The sequence below is a fragment of the Sycon ciliatum genome, chromosome 1 (assembly GCF_964019385.1).
Source record: "Sycon ciliatum chromosome 1, ocSycCili1.1, whole genome shotgun sequence".
Classification (NCBI taxonomy): Eukaryota; Metazoa; Porifera; class Calcarea; order Leucosolenida; family Sycettidae; genus Sycon; species Sycon ciliatum.
In genome coordinates this window covers 64,897,217-64,913,447 of record NC_088643.1, presented here as the reverse complement: position 1 = coordinate 64,913,447, position 16,231 = coordinate 64,897,217, and the positions used below count along the sequence as shown (strand labels likewise).

General features: G+C 46.6%; 2 protein-coding genes across 2 annotated transcripts in view; one reads left to right on the top strand and one right to left on the bottom strand.

Moving 5' to 3' along the window:
* The window catches only part of LOC135804875 (cilia- and flagella-associated protein 410-like), a 14,997-nt gene extending 10,152 nt beyond the window's left edge, over positions 1 to 4,845 (bottom strand). The window contains exon 1 of the mRNA XM_065318848.1: positions 4,421 to 4,845. Coding sequence (XP_065174920.1) covers positions 4,421 to 4,500 — 80 coding nt within the window. The 5' untranslated portion in view covers positions 4,501 to 4,845. The remainder of the gene's footprint in view (positions 1 to 4,420) is intronic.
* Positions 4,846 to 5,638: 793 nt separating this feature from the next.
* Positions 5,639 to 16,197, top strand: LOC135804873 (enoyl-CoA hydratase domain-containing protein 3, mitochondrial-like). The gene is made up of 10 exons (XM_065318846.1): positions 5,639 to 5,830; positions 6,612 to 6,781; positions 9,708 to 9,852; positions 11,912 to 11,983; positions 12,476 to 12,509; positions 13,329 to 13,413; positions 13,842 to 13,951; positions 14,641 to 14,699; positions 15,173 to 15,282; positions 15,785 to 16,197. The coding sequence occupies exons 1-10, from the start codon at positions 5,801 to 5,803 to the stop codon at positions 15,882 to 15,884; spliced, it is 915 nt and encodes a 304-aa protein (XP_065174918.1). The 5' UTR covers positions 5,639 to 5,800; the 3' UTR covers positions 15,885 to 16,197.
* Positions 16,198 to 16,231: the final 34 nt, after the last annotated feature.

Here is a 16,231-nt window from a genome sequence, read left to right as displayed (position 1 = left end):
CTCATAGGCCCTCGAAAATCGCCAAGCTGATGGTAATTCGTTTTACAGGCGACTTTTCATTCAGAACTCTTTTGCATACATCGGAGAAGCTAGTGGCCATTGTGCTAACGCCTGGTGAGCCACAGTCTGGGAGTACTGTGCAAAAGGTGGAATCAGTGAGTGCATCGAGCATGGAATCGGTGCATTCCTCTGCAGGCAGTTTCCACAGTCGGGCGGCTTCCGTATATGCATTCTGGGTCGGATTTCACAAAAGTGGAATGCCGTAGTCTTACTGATCTAGTGATTGTAAACGCCCAGTACCAGAGCTGAGCTATTTCCAAGGTCTTCAAATGCAAACACCCTGTATTTGAACCCACATCAACATGCCAGTCTGGCTCTGCTCGATTCTTCCATGATCGATAGCAGCCACTCCGGGTGCCGGGTGGTGTTCATGAAGCGTTTCACCGCACTGCACGCCTGTGCTAGCTGTGTTTTCCACCTCAGCATGTTGGCTAAACGCAGGGCCAGAGTCCGGCACCGGTACGACGGGCACAGCAATGGCCGTCACCAGCGCGAATGGACTATTCAGGGCGCAACTCACTACATGCATGTGTACACTCCTCACTAGAGTCTATTCTTCATAAACTACTCTCCGCAGTCTTGTTCAATGACTTGTTCAATGACTTGTTCAATGCCTTGTTCAATGACTTGTTCAATGACTTGTTCAATGATTTGTTCAATGACTTGTTCAGTGATGAGGACTTTTGTGCTAGTGTACAATACTGTTGGGCACCGAAGAACTGGGGGGGGGGGGGGGGGGGGGGGGGGTCAGTGTTCTAGCCTAGCCCGTTCTTATTTTTAGCGAACACAGCAGTTTCGTTCTTATTCGATGGTGCAATCTGTCATTGATTTTGATTGATTGAAGTTTATTTTACATCGCAAACCAAACGGGCATTGATGCCCAATATTATGATGGCGATAGAATCAAAAGTGTGGCTCGATAAAGCTTCACTTGCGAAAATGAGAAAACAGTCAAAAGGAAGTATTTGTACCGGTAATTACAAGTCAAGTTCGAACAAAGTAACAATCAGGGAGAAATAGGAAGATGAGGACCTATGCCAGAGGGAGGTGCTATTCGGCCATATTAACCGTAGAAAAACACTTTCAGCAATCTTTTAAAGGGGAAGTTAAGGCAAAAATTAAAATTTCACCAGTTGTAGTCTTCGGGGTGCTGAGTCGAATGGTCTTGGTCCGAGGAAGCTGAGACGCTCCCTTCCTACTTGAATCCCAATCGAACTCGCGCACTTCCACCGAACGGCTGGGTGACTGCGCCCTACTAGATGGGGATTTGTATGCAAAATGTCACTAAAAGCGCCATTTCGTTCTTATAAAAGCACGGATGACCGCGATTGGCCCATATGTTGTAGTCTTTTGGACGCTGAGTCGACTGGTTTTGGTCCGAAAAGGCTGCGATGCAGCGTTCCTCCTTTATTCCCAATCGAACATGGTTGAACAAGCGGTCACGTGGTCCTGGGTGCCCAAATCACCTGGTCACCACGCCAGCAGGTGACAACTTTCACGCCAAGGTTCAACTCGAGTTCAACTCGAGTGACAGGACTGCACCCAAAAAAGGTCAAACAGGCTAGTAAGTTGTACCCTGCAGGCACGGTGACCAGCTGACTGGTGTACGCAGGAGCACGTGACCGCTTCTTCAACCATGTTCGATGGGGAATAAAGGAGGAACGCTGCATCGCAGCCTTTTCGGACCAAAACCAGTCGACTCAGCGTCCAAAAGACTACAACATATGGGCCAATCGCGGTCATCCGTGCTTTTATAAGAACGAAATGGCGCTTTTAGTGACATTTTGCATACAAATCCCCATCTAGTAGGGCGCAGTCACCCAGTTTCGGTGGAAGTGCGCGAGTTCGATTGGGATTCAAGTAGGAAGGGAGCGTCTCAGCTTCCTCGGACCACGACCATTCGACTCAGCACCCCGAAGACTACAACTGGTGAAATTTTAATTTTTGCCTTAACTTCCCCTTTAAACGGTGTTGGACGACGAGCGGACGTGAGTTCCTGTGGCAGGGTGTTCCAAAGCTTCACGGCGGAAACCAATGGTCGGCTGTCGCCAGATGTTCGCCGAGTTAGCGGAACAACGTATTTGCAATTGTCATTGCCACGGGTGATACTGGGAGGTTGGAGGGCTACTCTATCTTTCAGAAGAGGGCTGATGCTGCTGGTGTGGACACGGTGCATAAGGAAACGGAGTTTGCATTTGGCACGTTCAATTACAGGGGTCAGGGAAAGGCGAGTGTATATAGGAGTGGTATGGGACGGGAAGGGCAGATTGGCTACGCAGCGAACACATCGCTTGTCGAGGACAGTGAGCTGGTGCCGCTGCTGAGCCGTGAGGGCAGAGAAGAACGCGTTTGATCCATAAAGCATGTCAGGAAGTATAAGGGCAGAATAGAAGAGGAGCGACTGGCGTTCAGATAGCGACGGGCGGATGGTTCTCAGGGTGGTTAGCTTCTGGGAAGTTTTACGTACTATGCTGGAGACCTGCGCGTCCCACCGAAGACAGGAATCGATCTGTAGGCCCAGAGTCATGTACATTTATGCAGAGTTATACGTCTGAGTGTACATAATAGTGTACATTACCATTTCCAACTCGGGTATTGAGCCAATAATAAAAGTAGAAAGGAAAAGGACATAATTATGGAAACGAGTTAAGAGTAACTCTCCACCACTGTAACTAGATACTATATACAGTCAGAAAGTGCAACAACTAGGCACAAAACTGACAGAGTACTGAGACATTCGACGTCCTGACACCTAGCTTCAACACATCTCCGTAGCGCTAACCGACAGCCTTCCAACTTGGAAGGTTCAAGGTTATGGAAAGACCAAAGAGGGGAAGGCAAGCGCAACGAAAACGAGCACAAGCTACAGTCTCAACGGAACAAAGAATGTCGATTGTCACTGGACGATGACGAGACCAGTAGGCGATTTGACAAAGCGGTCTAACTACAATTCGAAGCAGCAAAGCAGCACACCACCCAACTTGGGTGGGTCAAAAATATCAAAGATAAGTTAAGAAGGGGGAAGCTTTGCGAGAACGAATTGTACAAGCCGAAGTCTAAACTCCTACAGTACTCCTCATGCATGACATGAGTTTCAAATTGCACACCTGATGAGCCGTCACGAACCATACGGCGAAACGTACGTCGTGTGAAACAACTTGTTTTGTAGTCAACTAGTCCATCACAATGTCATGCATGAGTACTGTAGGAGTTTAGACTTCGGCTTGTACAATTCGTTCTCGCAAAGCTTCCCCCTTCTTAACTTATCTTTGATATTTTTGACCCACCCAAGTTGGGTAGTGTGCTGCTTTGCTGCTTCGAATTGTAGTTAGACCGCTTTGTCAAATCGCCTACTGGTCTCGTCATCGTCCAGTGACAATCGACATTCTTTGTTCCGTTGAGACTGTAGCTTGTGCTCGTTTTCGTTGCGCTTGCCTTCCCCTCTTTGGTCTTTCCATAACCTTGAACCTTCCAAGTTGGAAGGCTGTCGGTTAGCGCTACGGAGATGTGTTGAAGCTAGGTGTCAGGACGTCGAATGTCTCAGTACTCTGTCAGTTTTGTGCCTAGTTGTTGCACTTTCTGACTGTATATAGTATCTAGTTACAGTGGTGGAGAGTTACTCTTAACTCGTTTCCATAATTATGTCCTTTTCCTTTCTACTATTACCATTTCCGTTCTTATCTTTGAAAACTCCAGCCTACAATATAATACTATAGACCGTTCTTAAAAATCGGTGAAATTCTAGCCTGGCCGTTCTTCGGCAGTCCGTTCTTCGGCGCCCGACAGTGCTGTACGCAATAGGCCTTATGCACATTGTACAGATGCACGAAATCCCGTATAATCTTGTAGAATCCCGTAGACCCGGTTGGGTGTTGAATGTGCAGGACCCTATTGTGTTTACTGCTATTTCCACTATGAAATGGGCCATGAAGGCATTTCATACGAAATCTTTTTCCGGCAGAGATCTAGCCAGTCGTTAGTTCAATCCCAAAGTGAAGAAGGCTTGAAAAGTGATCGTTTGCCATGAATTGTGAGGCTAAATGGGTCAAACGCGCATGTATAGCACACAATGAACACCCAACCGGGTATGTACACACCTACGGCCATAGTACAGAACTTCGTACATCTGTACAATGTGCATAAGGACTATATTCGTGTACCGGTATCTGTTGCCAGCGGAATTAAATTTGTAGCTAGATCATTGAAGCAGATATGTTGCACAGTCTGTCAGAGCTAGCGATGCCTCCTCCTTTGATGCTGAAATTGAATTTTGGTATATGCCTGTAGTTGGCCTGGGTCCGTGCCAACATACCTCAGGGCAGGGACGGCACGGGGCCTGGGTAAACCCACTCTGACTCACCACAGGTTCAAGCGGACAACGGCGTCCAGCGATTTCGCTCGTGCTCGACCGAGAGCAGTCTTCTCCGTTAGAGCCACCATCACTGGACCAATGGCTGTCTTCTCATACAATACTGCTGCACGCTTAGCTATTCCTGTGGGAACTGAACACTTCACTGAGTATATGATCTACGATGGATAATCGCCAAGCACTGGCGCAGGAGGTAGCAAAATGAGATTTGAACCAAAATAATAATAATAATCTTCTGTATTTCAGGATTACCCAAAGGCTAACTACAACCTTTCTGCTAGCCGTCACCATGTCACGGCTGAATAGAAAGCTTGGTCACTACGAGTACTCACTAGTGCAGTAGCTATGCTGCTGTATGGCGCCCTTTTCTGTGCTACTATGATGTAGATCTAGTCTATGCCAGTCAGCGGCTTTCAAAACGACAACCCGCAAAACCTAGCTACAACTCCATGCCATGGCTAGCCTGTACTCGTAGGTCTACTCGTAGATCTACGAGTACGACTCTACGAGTACAGGAGTCGAGATGATGACTGTCTGGCTAGCCGGCTACTGACTGTATACAGTATAAGCCAAGTAAAGCCCCAGGCTATAACTTAGTATACTATTATTAGTTGTAGGCGGCAGTACAGACAGTAAACATGGTACATGGTTTTACCATGTTCGTATTTAGCGCTTTTGGGCGTCATTATTTTCTTCTCATTATTTCGCACCAAGTTATTATTTTGTGGTATTCTCTAGCTTCTGTTTGTTTGCAGTTGTTCTTCTGCAACCCCCCCCCCCCCCCCCCCAACACACATTTTTCGATGCCTAGTTGCAACGCTGACGCCGAGACCTCTGGTCGGTTGAGTTGCTCCCAGCACATCAGCACGTCGTCCCTACATCCCCTATGTTTTGTCCTTTTCCTCGTTTCTTTTTGTTCTCCACCTGTATTCCAGTACGGCAGTAGGGCTGTACTGTGTCAATAGTAAAAAAAAACAAAAAAAAACAAAAAAACAAACAGGGGCCGGCTGAGGTAGCTGGAGTGGACCACTGCGCATGGCACTGAGTCTGTACTGCACTGCTAGCAGGACACAGATAATAGCGCGGGCCAGCCAAGCTTCTCCACAGAAACCAGGGAAACAGAGCTGAGCACTCAGCATAGGGTATTTCCCTAAAATCAACATCCAATGCACGTGCCATGAGTCGAGTCATGACATATGCATGCATGACGTGATGATGATTGACGTGAATGGGGAATGTCACACAAATCCACAGGACAAAAAATCAAAATAATTCAATTGGTTCACAGCGGAACATCACAGTCTTCCTCTTGTTCACGGCGTAGGCTTTACATAGACCTCCTGATAACTTCAATTTGAGTCTGTCTCTGTCATGGCAGGACGCCTGCTTTCAAGAGCTCTGGTACGTATTTATCTTATTGTGAAGTCCACAATATTGTTTTGGGTCGTACGTACATCAGTAAGTTGCAACTTTGATTGCAAGTACATGTAGTCTCTGTGAATAATACTGAATATGGGGTCTGAACGTTTTTAGGATGTGGATTTTGGTCAATGCATGACTAGAATTGCACTGACATACCCCCCCCCCCCCCCCCCCCCTCCTCTCTTCCCCGTGGATAGGCTCCAAGACTTCGGGCAGTCCTACAAGGAAAACGTCCGCCAAGCACTGTTGTAATGTTTGCACCCAGTACATTTCCAAAAGAAGCGTAGCCTAGTGAACCTTCGCGAGAGTTCCGTGCGCTTGGCAATGGCTCCTTGTGTACTCTCAAACCGGAATTTGAATGTACAAACTCACCAGAATATCCACAGAACTCTTACAGTGCATCATCTTTACGCACTATGCACGACACAAGCATCTAAAAATCTCCAAGTACCTGTGATTTATCAGCTGGAAATCACCAACGTCGTTCAGAATCCTAAAACCTGAAAGTATTAACCTCGTTTCTAGCGATTATAAATTATATGAGCAGAAATATGAAGCGAAGACAAGCCAAATACTCAACAGTGTCAAGAAAATCCTAGAATACTGTGTGTGTGTGTGTGTGTGTGTATGTGTGTGTGTGTGTGTGTGTGTGTGGGCGTGTGTGTGTGGGCGTGTGTGTGTGTGTGGTGTATGTGTGGGCGTGTGCATACATACATGTGGGCATATGCGCTGATTCATGTAAACCCGGCATGGTGTGCAGGGAACTAGTGCCAGTTTGTTGCCTTCAGCAGGGCCGGCTAGCCCATGTGCTCGCAGCATTGCAGCCGTCCACACCGCCCACCGCAATCACTCAAGTCACTCCAGCAGTATCTTGCAGGTATCACAGCGCGATGGCGTGCGGAGAATTGTCTTGAACAACGAGCCAAAGCGGTAAGCGACCTTATTTGGATAGGCTCCGTCAAGTCTCTGTGGAGGTTTCTTTAAAAAACATCGCCAAGCTGTAATTTCATGTACAAGAGAAAGGACCACATATTTTCTTCTACATGAATACTTTTGGAGTTTTGGTTCACCATCCGAGTTGGAATATTAAAGCTGTACTGCATAAGCAGAAAATTTCGTCGGTCAATAATTTCGTCCAACTCCAAAGAAAGGGAGTTCGTCCGGTTGTAAATTTCGTCCATGGATCATAAGAGTGTATTGAAAAGCTGGACAAATCGATATTACGAGGAAAAAATTGGAGGCGTATCCAATTTCGAAAGAAAATGTGACAGCACCGACGCAATCCACACAGTCAAGTAAGCCAATTTCGTAACCGAACGTTTTCGTTCCCTTCTCATCATGGGTAAATACACGGGATAATGGAAAAATGTCAAATACAGCAACTTATAGAGCAAAAGCATAGATTGAGAACTCATGCTATGCGTGTGGAAAAAATAAAATTCAGCTGAACAAGTCAACAACAGGGTGAAGGTGAAGAACTGACTAAAACATAATGAAAACATCAATGAGAAGAAGCATTCCTGACACTTTCACGAGGATTAGCGCCAAACAACTGAAGCGCCAAAACATTTTCCTTCTGGACACACAGTTCAGGGGACAACTTGCGAATATACAACGCTTCCAAAACAGACAAATGTAATACAGATCTGCCACGGGCCAAAAGTGAGAAGACATCATCTCTGTACAACTCACGACAACTATCACTAACCGACAGATGACTCTTGATCGCTGATTGCTGACTGTTGGAATTTCTCGTCTTCTTTGTCACCTCCGATGTCGCAGCTCTTGACTCGTCCTTTCCAATGGGCAGTCGCCTTGTTGTCACTTCCGGTACTGCAGGTCCGGACTCGTCCCTTCCATCACACTGCCCGGCCACTCGTCCGGTGTCTGACTCTTCCATTGTCTTGATCACTGGTTTTCGTGGTGGTCTTCCACGCTTCCTCCCACTAACGCTCATTGTCACTTTCAGTATCGTCGACTGTTCGTCTCCTCCAGTACGCATCCTCACCTGGCTGCGAGTGACTCGTCGACTGGGTGTCCCTGGCATTGTCTTCTTCGGTGTTGTTTTCACAACACCAACACATGTCGCCGATGAGGAAGTCAATTGTGCTGAGTATGAGTATAATCTGAGGTTAGTCCCGGTACATGCACGTGATTCTCGTCCTCGACGTGGTCGCCCTCCTAAATGTGCGTCGACTGAGGTTGCGTCACATGAAGCATTGTCCCAGTCCGAAGTTTCGTCTGGCGCAGCAGCACAATCGACTTCCTCATCGGCGACATGTGTTGGGCTTGGGCCGGCCCAAGTCGGCAAAGCAAAGAGGTGCAGACCTGTGAAAACAACACCGAAGAAGACAATGCCAGGGACACCCAGTTGACGAGTCACTCGCATCCAGGTGAGGATGCGTACTGGAGGAGACGAACAGTCGATGATACTGGAAGTGACAATGAGCGTTAGTGGGAGGAAGCGTGGAAGACCACCACGAAAACCAGTGATCAAGACAATGGAAGAGTCAGACACCGCACGAGTGGCCGGGCAGTGTGATGGAAGGGACGAGTCCGGACCTGCAGTACCGGAAGTGACAACAAGGCGACTGCCCATTGGAAAGGACGAGTCAAGAGCTGCGACATCGGAGGTGACAAAGAAGACGAGAAATTCCAACAGTCAGCAATCAGCGATCAAGAGTCATCTGTCGGTTAGTGATAGTTGTCGTGAGTTGTACAGAGATGATGTCTTCTCAGTTTTGGCCCGTGGCAGATCTGTTTTACATTTGTCTGTTTTGGAAGCGTTGTATATTCGCAAGTTGTCCCCTGAACTGTGTGTCCAGAAGGAAAATGTTTTGTCGCTTCAGTTGTTTGGCGCTAATCCTCGTGAAAGTGTCAGGAATGCTTCTTCTCATTGATGTTTTCATTATGTTTTAGTCAGTTCTTCACCTTCACCCTGTTGTTGACTTGTTCAGCTGAATTTTATTTTTTCCACACGCATAGCGTGAGTTCTCAATCTATGCTTTTGCTCTATAAGTTGCTGTATTTGACATTTTTCCATTATTCCCTGTATTTACCCATGATGAGAAGGGAACGAAAACGTTCGGTTACGAAATTGGCTTACTTGACTGTGTGGATTGCGTCGGTGCTGTCACCTTTTCTTTCGAAATCGATATTAGTCCGGCATTTAATTTAGTCCAACAGCTCGTTGGACGAAAAAGACGAAATTAAATTCCAGACGAATATTTCTGCTTGTACAGTAATTTATGTGTTCATATTACTCAATCTGCGGACAGAACTGTTTTGTCCTTTGCGGACTCATCAGTGCAGCACAGAGAAAATGAAGCCGAACCTGATGGCAATGAAAAATAAATTTTCCAAAGCCAGATTTAAACCAGGCCCGAACGTACCTTGCTGGAGTGCTCAAACTGAAAAGTCAGTGAGCTCCGCGTGTTCATGTTAACAACCCAGTGAAATACAGAAGTTAGTTTGCTGCTTTGCTCATTTTGGTGTGTTCAGCTATTTGCGCTCGCCATTGTCCTGCCACAGAGCTATAGGCATGTGACTGGCAATAAGCGTAATGGCGTGTACAAAGGCCGGGCGTATTCCTGTAGAGGCTGACGCGATGGCTAGTCTTCTGTTCACACCTTGTATTTCCGTGCAAACCCGGTTATCAACACAAAAAGCAGGCGTATGTGCCGAAGGTCCATCTGGAAAATCAGACTCGTACATGTACGTATACAAGATGGGCTCCTGTACGAGACAGGCTTTTATTCAAGACAGTGCGGCATATAATTTCCAAAATGGCTGATTCTTTCGCATCTCTTGACGTCAGAAAACAATTCTGTCCGTCTTTCTGTGTCCGTGTGCTCAGCAATGCTTTGTCGTATGCCATGCTGGAAGCACTCGGCACAGCGCTGATGCCGTCCGAAGACGCTAAGCGCGATGAAAACCTGTCGTGCGTGGTCATTTCCGCCAAGGGCAAGGTCTTCTCGTCTGGCCATGACCTTTCTGAACTTGTAGGTGTATGCTTCTTTTTAGCTGATCTGTCTACTGTCTATTGATTAGATCAGTGATCTGGAATGTAAGTGTCACCCCTGACTCAGTAAGAGCCCATTCCTGGGGTCTACAGATTTTCTGTACATGTGTCTGGATACTTTACTTGCTCAATCTGCACACAGCGTATGCACACTTGATTCTGATTGGGTGGGCACTTGGCTATCATACCCATGATGATTCGCAAGTACAGTAGGTATCGGTTATAGCGTGTGTGTTTGAAAAACGACTTTCTATTCTTATTTCCGATATTTCTTACACACGATAACTCAAGTGTGACATATCATGTGCATGTACGCAGAGGCAGGAAGATCATCATACATGCAATGTAGTGTTACTGTGCATGCGGCTGGTCATAGTCACATAGGCTTACCATGTGGCTATGCAACATGAGTTACATGACCACAACAGTTGAACCTGCACAGGCTGCAGCACTACGACCCAACGCGAGTCAGATCGGAACCGCATTGGACGGATGTTATTACTACAGGCGATATACTTTGTACTAATGTGGCATGTTTTGCTACACAAAGTCCATTCTTAGGACCGATATATTCTACTGTACGATAAAATTGCTTGTAAGAATAAATGTGCACTTGAAACCCATGTTATGATTATGAAAACATGAGAGTTTATTCTTGTAGGCAGTATATTCTTTTACACAACCACACTATAACCGATACGCACTGTAGCATTATTACAGCGCTTGCCATCTATGTACTTCAAACAGCACATCCTTGGATTGGATTGGTTTATTTAATCCTTGCATGTACTCACTCGTACTGTAGTACAATGTAACTTACCAGTACTACGTGAAACAGACCTGTCTCGATCTGCAAGTACGACCAGCTCCAGAGTCCAGGAACGCACATGATTGCAACAAAGACATGGCCAACTGAGCTTGAACACATCCCAGATCAGCTCTGGCACGTGACGTGTGGAGTACGTCGAGCCTGCCGTGATTACGACAGTGCAAGGCAGCCTGGTACGAGGCACATCTCACTTCACCCAGCACCTGCGCATGTACATGTAGTTCTGCGGATGATACGACAGATACCCTGTCTGTCTGATAATCTCTGGAAGACTGAATGTATTATATTATAATACATTCAGTCTTCCAGACTCCCTGTCTGAGCATTGCCACCGTCCAGCGGTTGCCTCTTCATGCATGTATTCTTGGTACTTCATGTATATTACTACTACTGTAGTACTAGTACATGGAGTAGATATATTACTACTTACTACTTCATGTATATTACTACAGTAGATATTGGTTATAACGTGCCCTTCTGATTTTTCACATTTTATCACTATAACCGGTATATCACTACAGGCGATTTTCAACTGCGCTCGTCATACATACACATTATACACGTGTGGGTACTCGATCGCGCTAATGTAGCGTACTGATACATGATGCATGCTGCTGCACCTTCCTCAGTCTAGAGTGAAGAACATCTTGGCCCAAAGCCATCATCCAGGAAGCTTTAGACCAGAAAACACTATGAAAACACACATGTGGCTCCAACTCGGCGAGACATCAATGCCTCACACTCGTGTGTTGCTATCACTATAGACGATACTTTTTCTACACAAAGAGGTGATTTGAATGGTGATTCTGTATCCTTATAGCCGATTTATCGCTATATCCAATGTATTGGTTATAATGATAATTTGACTGGCTTTTTCTGGTTTTGCTTTTGATATTTTCATTTTGTATCAATATAGCCGGTTTATCACTATATCCGATGACTTTATAACCGATATCCACTGTACTAGTATATGAAGTAGAATGCTGGTGAATATCGTTATGGTTGTGCAGAAAGTGATGCAGCAGTTTTTTGGGCTGTGTCTTGTACGTCTCTGCATTTTTGTGTTTGCATTTTCTGAAATATGATATTCCGGGAAGTGTTCTATTTGCAATTCTGCGTACATGTGCTTCTGGTTGTCGATGAATACTAGTAGATTGAATGCACTTGAAACATGTGCTGGATCTGCTTGTTTCCTGTGTTCGTGTGGCAGAGGCAACCGATCTCCTCACCAACACCCAAGGAGCTGTTCGACCTGTGTTCCTTTGTCATGCAGACTATTCATGTAAGTCGCCTGGGTATAGTAATACAATTACGTAAGAGAGGGAGAGATACAGAGACAGAGACAGGCAGACAGAGAGGGGGGGGGGGGGGGGGAGGGAGGGAGGGAGAGAGAGAGAGACCTGCAAGTAAGTCGCCACTTCCGTCACACAGCTCTTAGTAGACTCCCGTGACTCATCATCACTGTCGGCTAGCATGTCATCCAGCAGGGAGGGGGGACAAGGACGCTTCGCTGGGGGCTCGACTTCCAACTGGTCTACCATTGACATGCCGGGGGACAAATACGTTAGAAATTAGAATGTCATCAATTACAGTATACCGGTGTGTGTTTGATGGTTCAACCATACACAGACTGTAGTGCATGAAAAACAAGAATGGCCTAGGCCCAGCTACGTTTGGTTGTGAGTACCTCGGGCAAGTCTATACAAATGCATGCACTGCACTACCAAGCTAATGACAGCAGTCTGCTGTGTGTTGTGCCGTTGCATCCTGTCAGAATTTCCCTGTTCCTGTCGTGGCTCAAGTAGCTGGTAAGGCTTTGCAATAGAGCTTTTATGTGCTTTCGTGTGTGTGTGTGGGTCGGTGGGTCTTTCTTTGGAGCAATACTGGTACATGAGCCTGTGTATTGGATGCTTCCACTAGTACAGTACATGTACTTTGAAGCACACAGTAAACCTGCAGTATTAGCACACTGCAAGGGCTGTGTGTACAAATCTGTACTTTATAGCTGAGGTAATGTCTATCGAATGTCAAATGACTGGTGTAGTAGCATCATGCAGGGTTTGCAAAACAATACTTTGTATCCAATAGCAGGCTACCGTAAAGTCGCGGATAAATGCCAGGTTTGCATACAAGCACATCGCAGATAGAAGCCTGAAAATCAAACGAGTCAATGCATATAAGCCTGTCGCGCGTAGAAGCCTGGCTTCTATGCAAGCGCGGATCGGGTAGGTCAAGAGTGCATGCGCTATGTACAGTGCATAGTAAAACTGCCGCCATACCGGTAGTCAGTGGTAGATCTACGCGTGTCGCGCATAGAAGCCTGGCTTCTATGCAAGCCCGGATCGGCCGATGTGCTTACAAGCCTGGCAAAAATATCAGTGGTGCATATAAGCATGGTTTGCATACAAGCCTGGTTTGCATTGAAGCCTGATGCAGAAAGCGGCTTATGTGCTTATAAGCCCGGCTTTTATCCGCGACTTTACGGTATATCCAGTGTAGTTTATATCCAATGGAACGTTTTATCCAGTAAAGGACCCGTATACTGTACTGTATATCCCATAGCATGCAATATCCCGTGGTGCCTCATACTGAAGTGTTTCACTGTGCTTTACGTGCTGTGTGCCCAGGGTTAGCGACGGCGGCTGGTTGTCAACTTGTTGCATCGTGTGATATGGTTCTGGCCGGCGAGAGTGCCCGATTCGCCACCCCGGGGTAGGTTGAGTGCACTGACAGACTTGACACACTGCAATGTCATTGTCGACCATGTTTCTCTTCTTAGCGGTGCACGGGTGTGTTGAGATGTTGCGTTTACTTCAGTGCCCGATATACAAGCCAGGTGCCAGAAGTAAAGTATCTACATGTCCATTTAGCTTGTCCTCTTGATCGTGATTATAACAATTGTCATCTATATGAATGTAAATTACTCCTACTCTCGTTCTCTCTCTCTTTCGTTCTCTCTCTCGCCCGTTCTCTCTCTCGCTCGTTCTCTCTCTCTCTCTCTCGCTCGTTCTCTCTATCTCTCTCTCTCTCTCTCTCTCTCTCTCTCTCTCTCTCTCTCTCTCTCTCTTTCTCTCTGTGTGTTTCCCTCTGTCCCCCCTCTCTCTGTCTTCTCACTCTGTCTCTCCCGTAACTTTCTGCAGTGTCAACATTGGCTTGTTCTGCACTACTCCATCGGTTCCACTGCTACGCTGCATATCGGAGAAGAAGGGTGCATACATGCTGTTCACAGGCGAGCCCATCTCCGCACAGGGTAATGAGACACTCTACAGTCCATTCAGAAAAAGATGGACTTCTAGCTTTTGGCCATAAATGGGTCAAACTTTGAGTTTTTTTAGAATTTTTTTCTGCAATCCCCTATGGAATCCTCTTCCAATTATGTTTCTGAAGTTTTTTTGTCCAAAAAGCAAGCCATAACAAGAATAGGATTTCGGCCAGGTTTTGCCCCCAAAGCATTGAATTGGGAAACCCCGTAAAAATCCAGGCCGTTTGACCCCGCCTGCAACAGTGCATTGTGCGGTTCGAACCCCAGTTCAGGTACCCTTTTTGGACCCTTTTTCAAATTTCAAATTTCGCAGCACTGCACTGTGTACGATGAAATCACGAAAAATCGCCAAATACGGGAGCTCGCCAGAGCCAGGGCCCATCTTTTTATGAATGGACTGTAGTGCACTCTGCTTTGGCCAGGTGGCGTAGCCTTTCTGTGACAGTTGTCCATTTTGGTATCATCAGATGTTGTGGTAGGATGTGTGTGACTGCTAGGATATTTGCTCCTGTTGGCCTGGGTGTTGCTCCACTAATTTACTGTGAGCTTGTACTGATTGTGTCTATGTGTGTGTGTGTGTGCGTGTGTGTGCGTGTATGTGTGTGTGCGTGCGCATGCGTGTGTGCATGTGTACATGTGTGTGAATGGTGCGTGGCTGCGCAAACACCTGACTGCAGAGGCCCTGATACACGGTCTGGTCAGCAAGGTGGTGCCGGATGATGAGTTGGAGTCAGCGGTAAGGACACACACCTGGGAGTGCTAGGTCGAAGCCCAGAATTCAACCTTTATAGAATAATAAAAAGAATATGCATGCTGATGATACACCACATTGTCGATGTAAAACATGGTTCCTGTACAAGAGTCGACAAGCCACCAACAAGGTTGAAATGTAAAAAAAAATTCGAAAATTATTGGTGCGGCTTTGGCCGCACCTGCCGCACCGGTTCCGACGCCCCTGACTGTATAGACTGGTGCTATGTGACTGGCTATTGTCACGCATACGCATGCCGACTACTGGCATAAACTGTCTGATGAAGTACCATAGACTGTCTGACATGCATGTACACTCGTACACTCGCACATCATCATGATTCACGATCACACGCTGAGTGAGCCCGAGAGCTGCTAGGTGTGCAGCATTGAGTTCTGTCTTGTGCTGACGTGCCTTCGGGTTCCCATTTCTCTTTCTGTCTACTTTGCCGGTTTCAGACAAACAGCCTGGTGAATCACCTGAGCGGCCTGAGCAAGGAAGTTCTAACGCATGGCAAAGTGGCACTTTCTGAGATTGCCAAGGAGAAATCCCTGGAATCAGCCTACAGGTAGGAATGGAGTTGTTTCCAAGGGGTTAGCCTGGGACGTTCTTATTTTTTCAGCAATCTGGCTGCGTTCTTATTATATAAATTATAGCACGTTCTTAGCAACAGTGCGTACATGATCGTATACACCCCGCAAGCTGCCAGAAAACCAGCACAGCCGTTCTTAGCTCTAGGCTGTGGCGTTCTTAGTATTTCAGGCTGGAGGTTCTTGAGCTCCACGTTCTTCAGCGCACGACTCTACTGTACACTGAGTGTCCATATTCACGGTCTGCGCGAGGCTCGGCTAGAGACCGAGCTTTCCGCATCCGTAGGAACGCCGCCACCCTCAAGGATCTTCTGCAGGGTATAAATATCACTGCTGCTCTGCTGGTGTTAACTTTCTTGCTGCTGCTGCTGCTGTTGTGATATTGTTGTTGTTGTTGTTGTTGCTGTTGTTGTTTCGAATTTGAATTCTTTATTGTTGTTGTTGTTGGTGGTGGTGATGGTGATGGTTGTGTGTATACAGGGTAGCATCTCACTACATGGCACAGAATGCAAAGCTAGACGACTGCCAGGAAGGAATTGATGCTTTCTTCGGCAAGCGCAAACCAAACTGGAAGGACTGAGCCGTGGCGTTGACAGCAGAAGAACAGAAGGGTACTGGTAAACGCAAGCCAAGTGCCAAGCACCAGAGCATTGAGCTGCCCGCTACTACGCACCACTACGCATGCCCCAAACACCTTCCTCTCCGCTACGCTCAGCTGGCTGAGATTGGTGGGAGTGATCAAGTGTTCAGCACATCTCCCCTTTTTTTTTCTTGTGGAATACAGTGCATTTGTTGCAATTCCTTTGATCATTAGTGGAGACTTGTCACAGTTTGGTTCGTCTCAAGACTGTACTGGCGTATTTAGTGCTAGTAGTGGGAACCGTATAATGGCACATTCTAGTTCTTTCAAGATTCATGTATGTACAT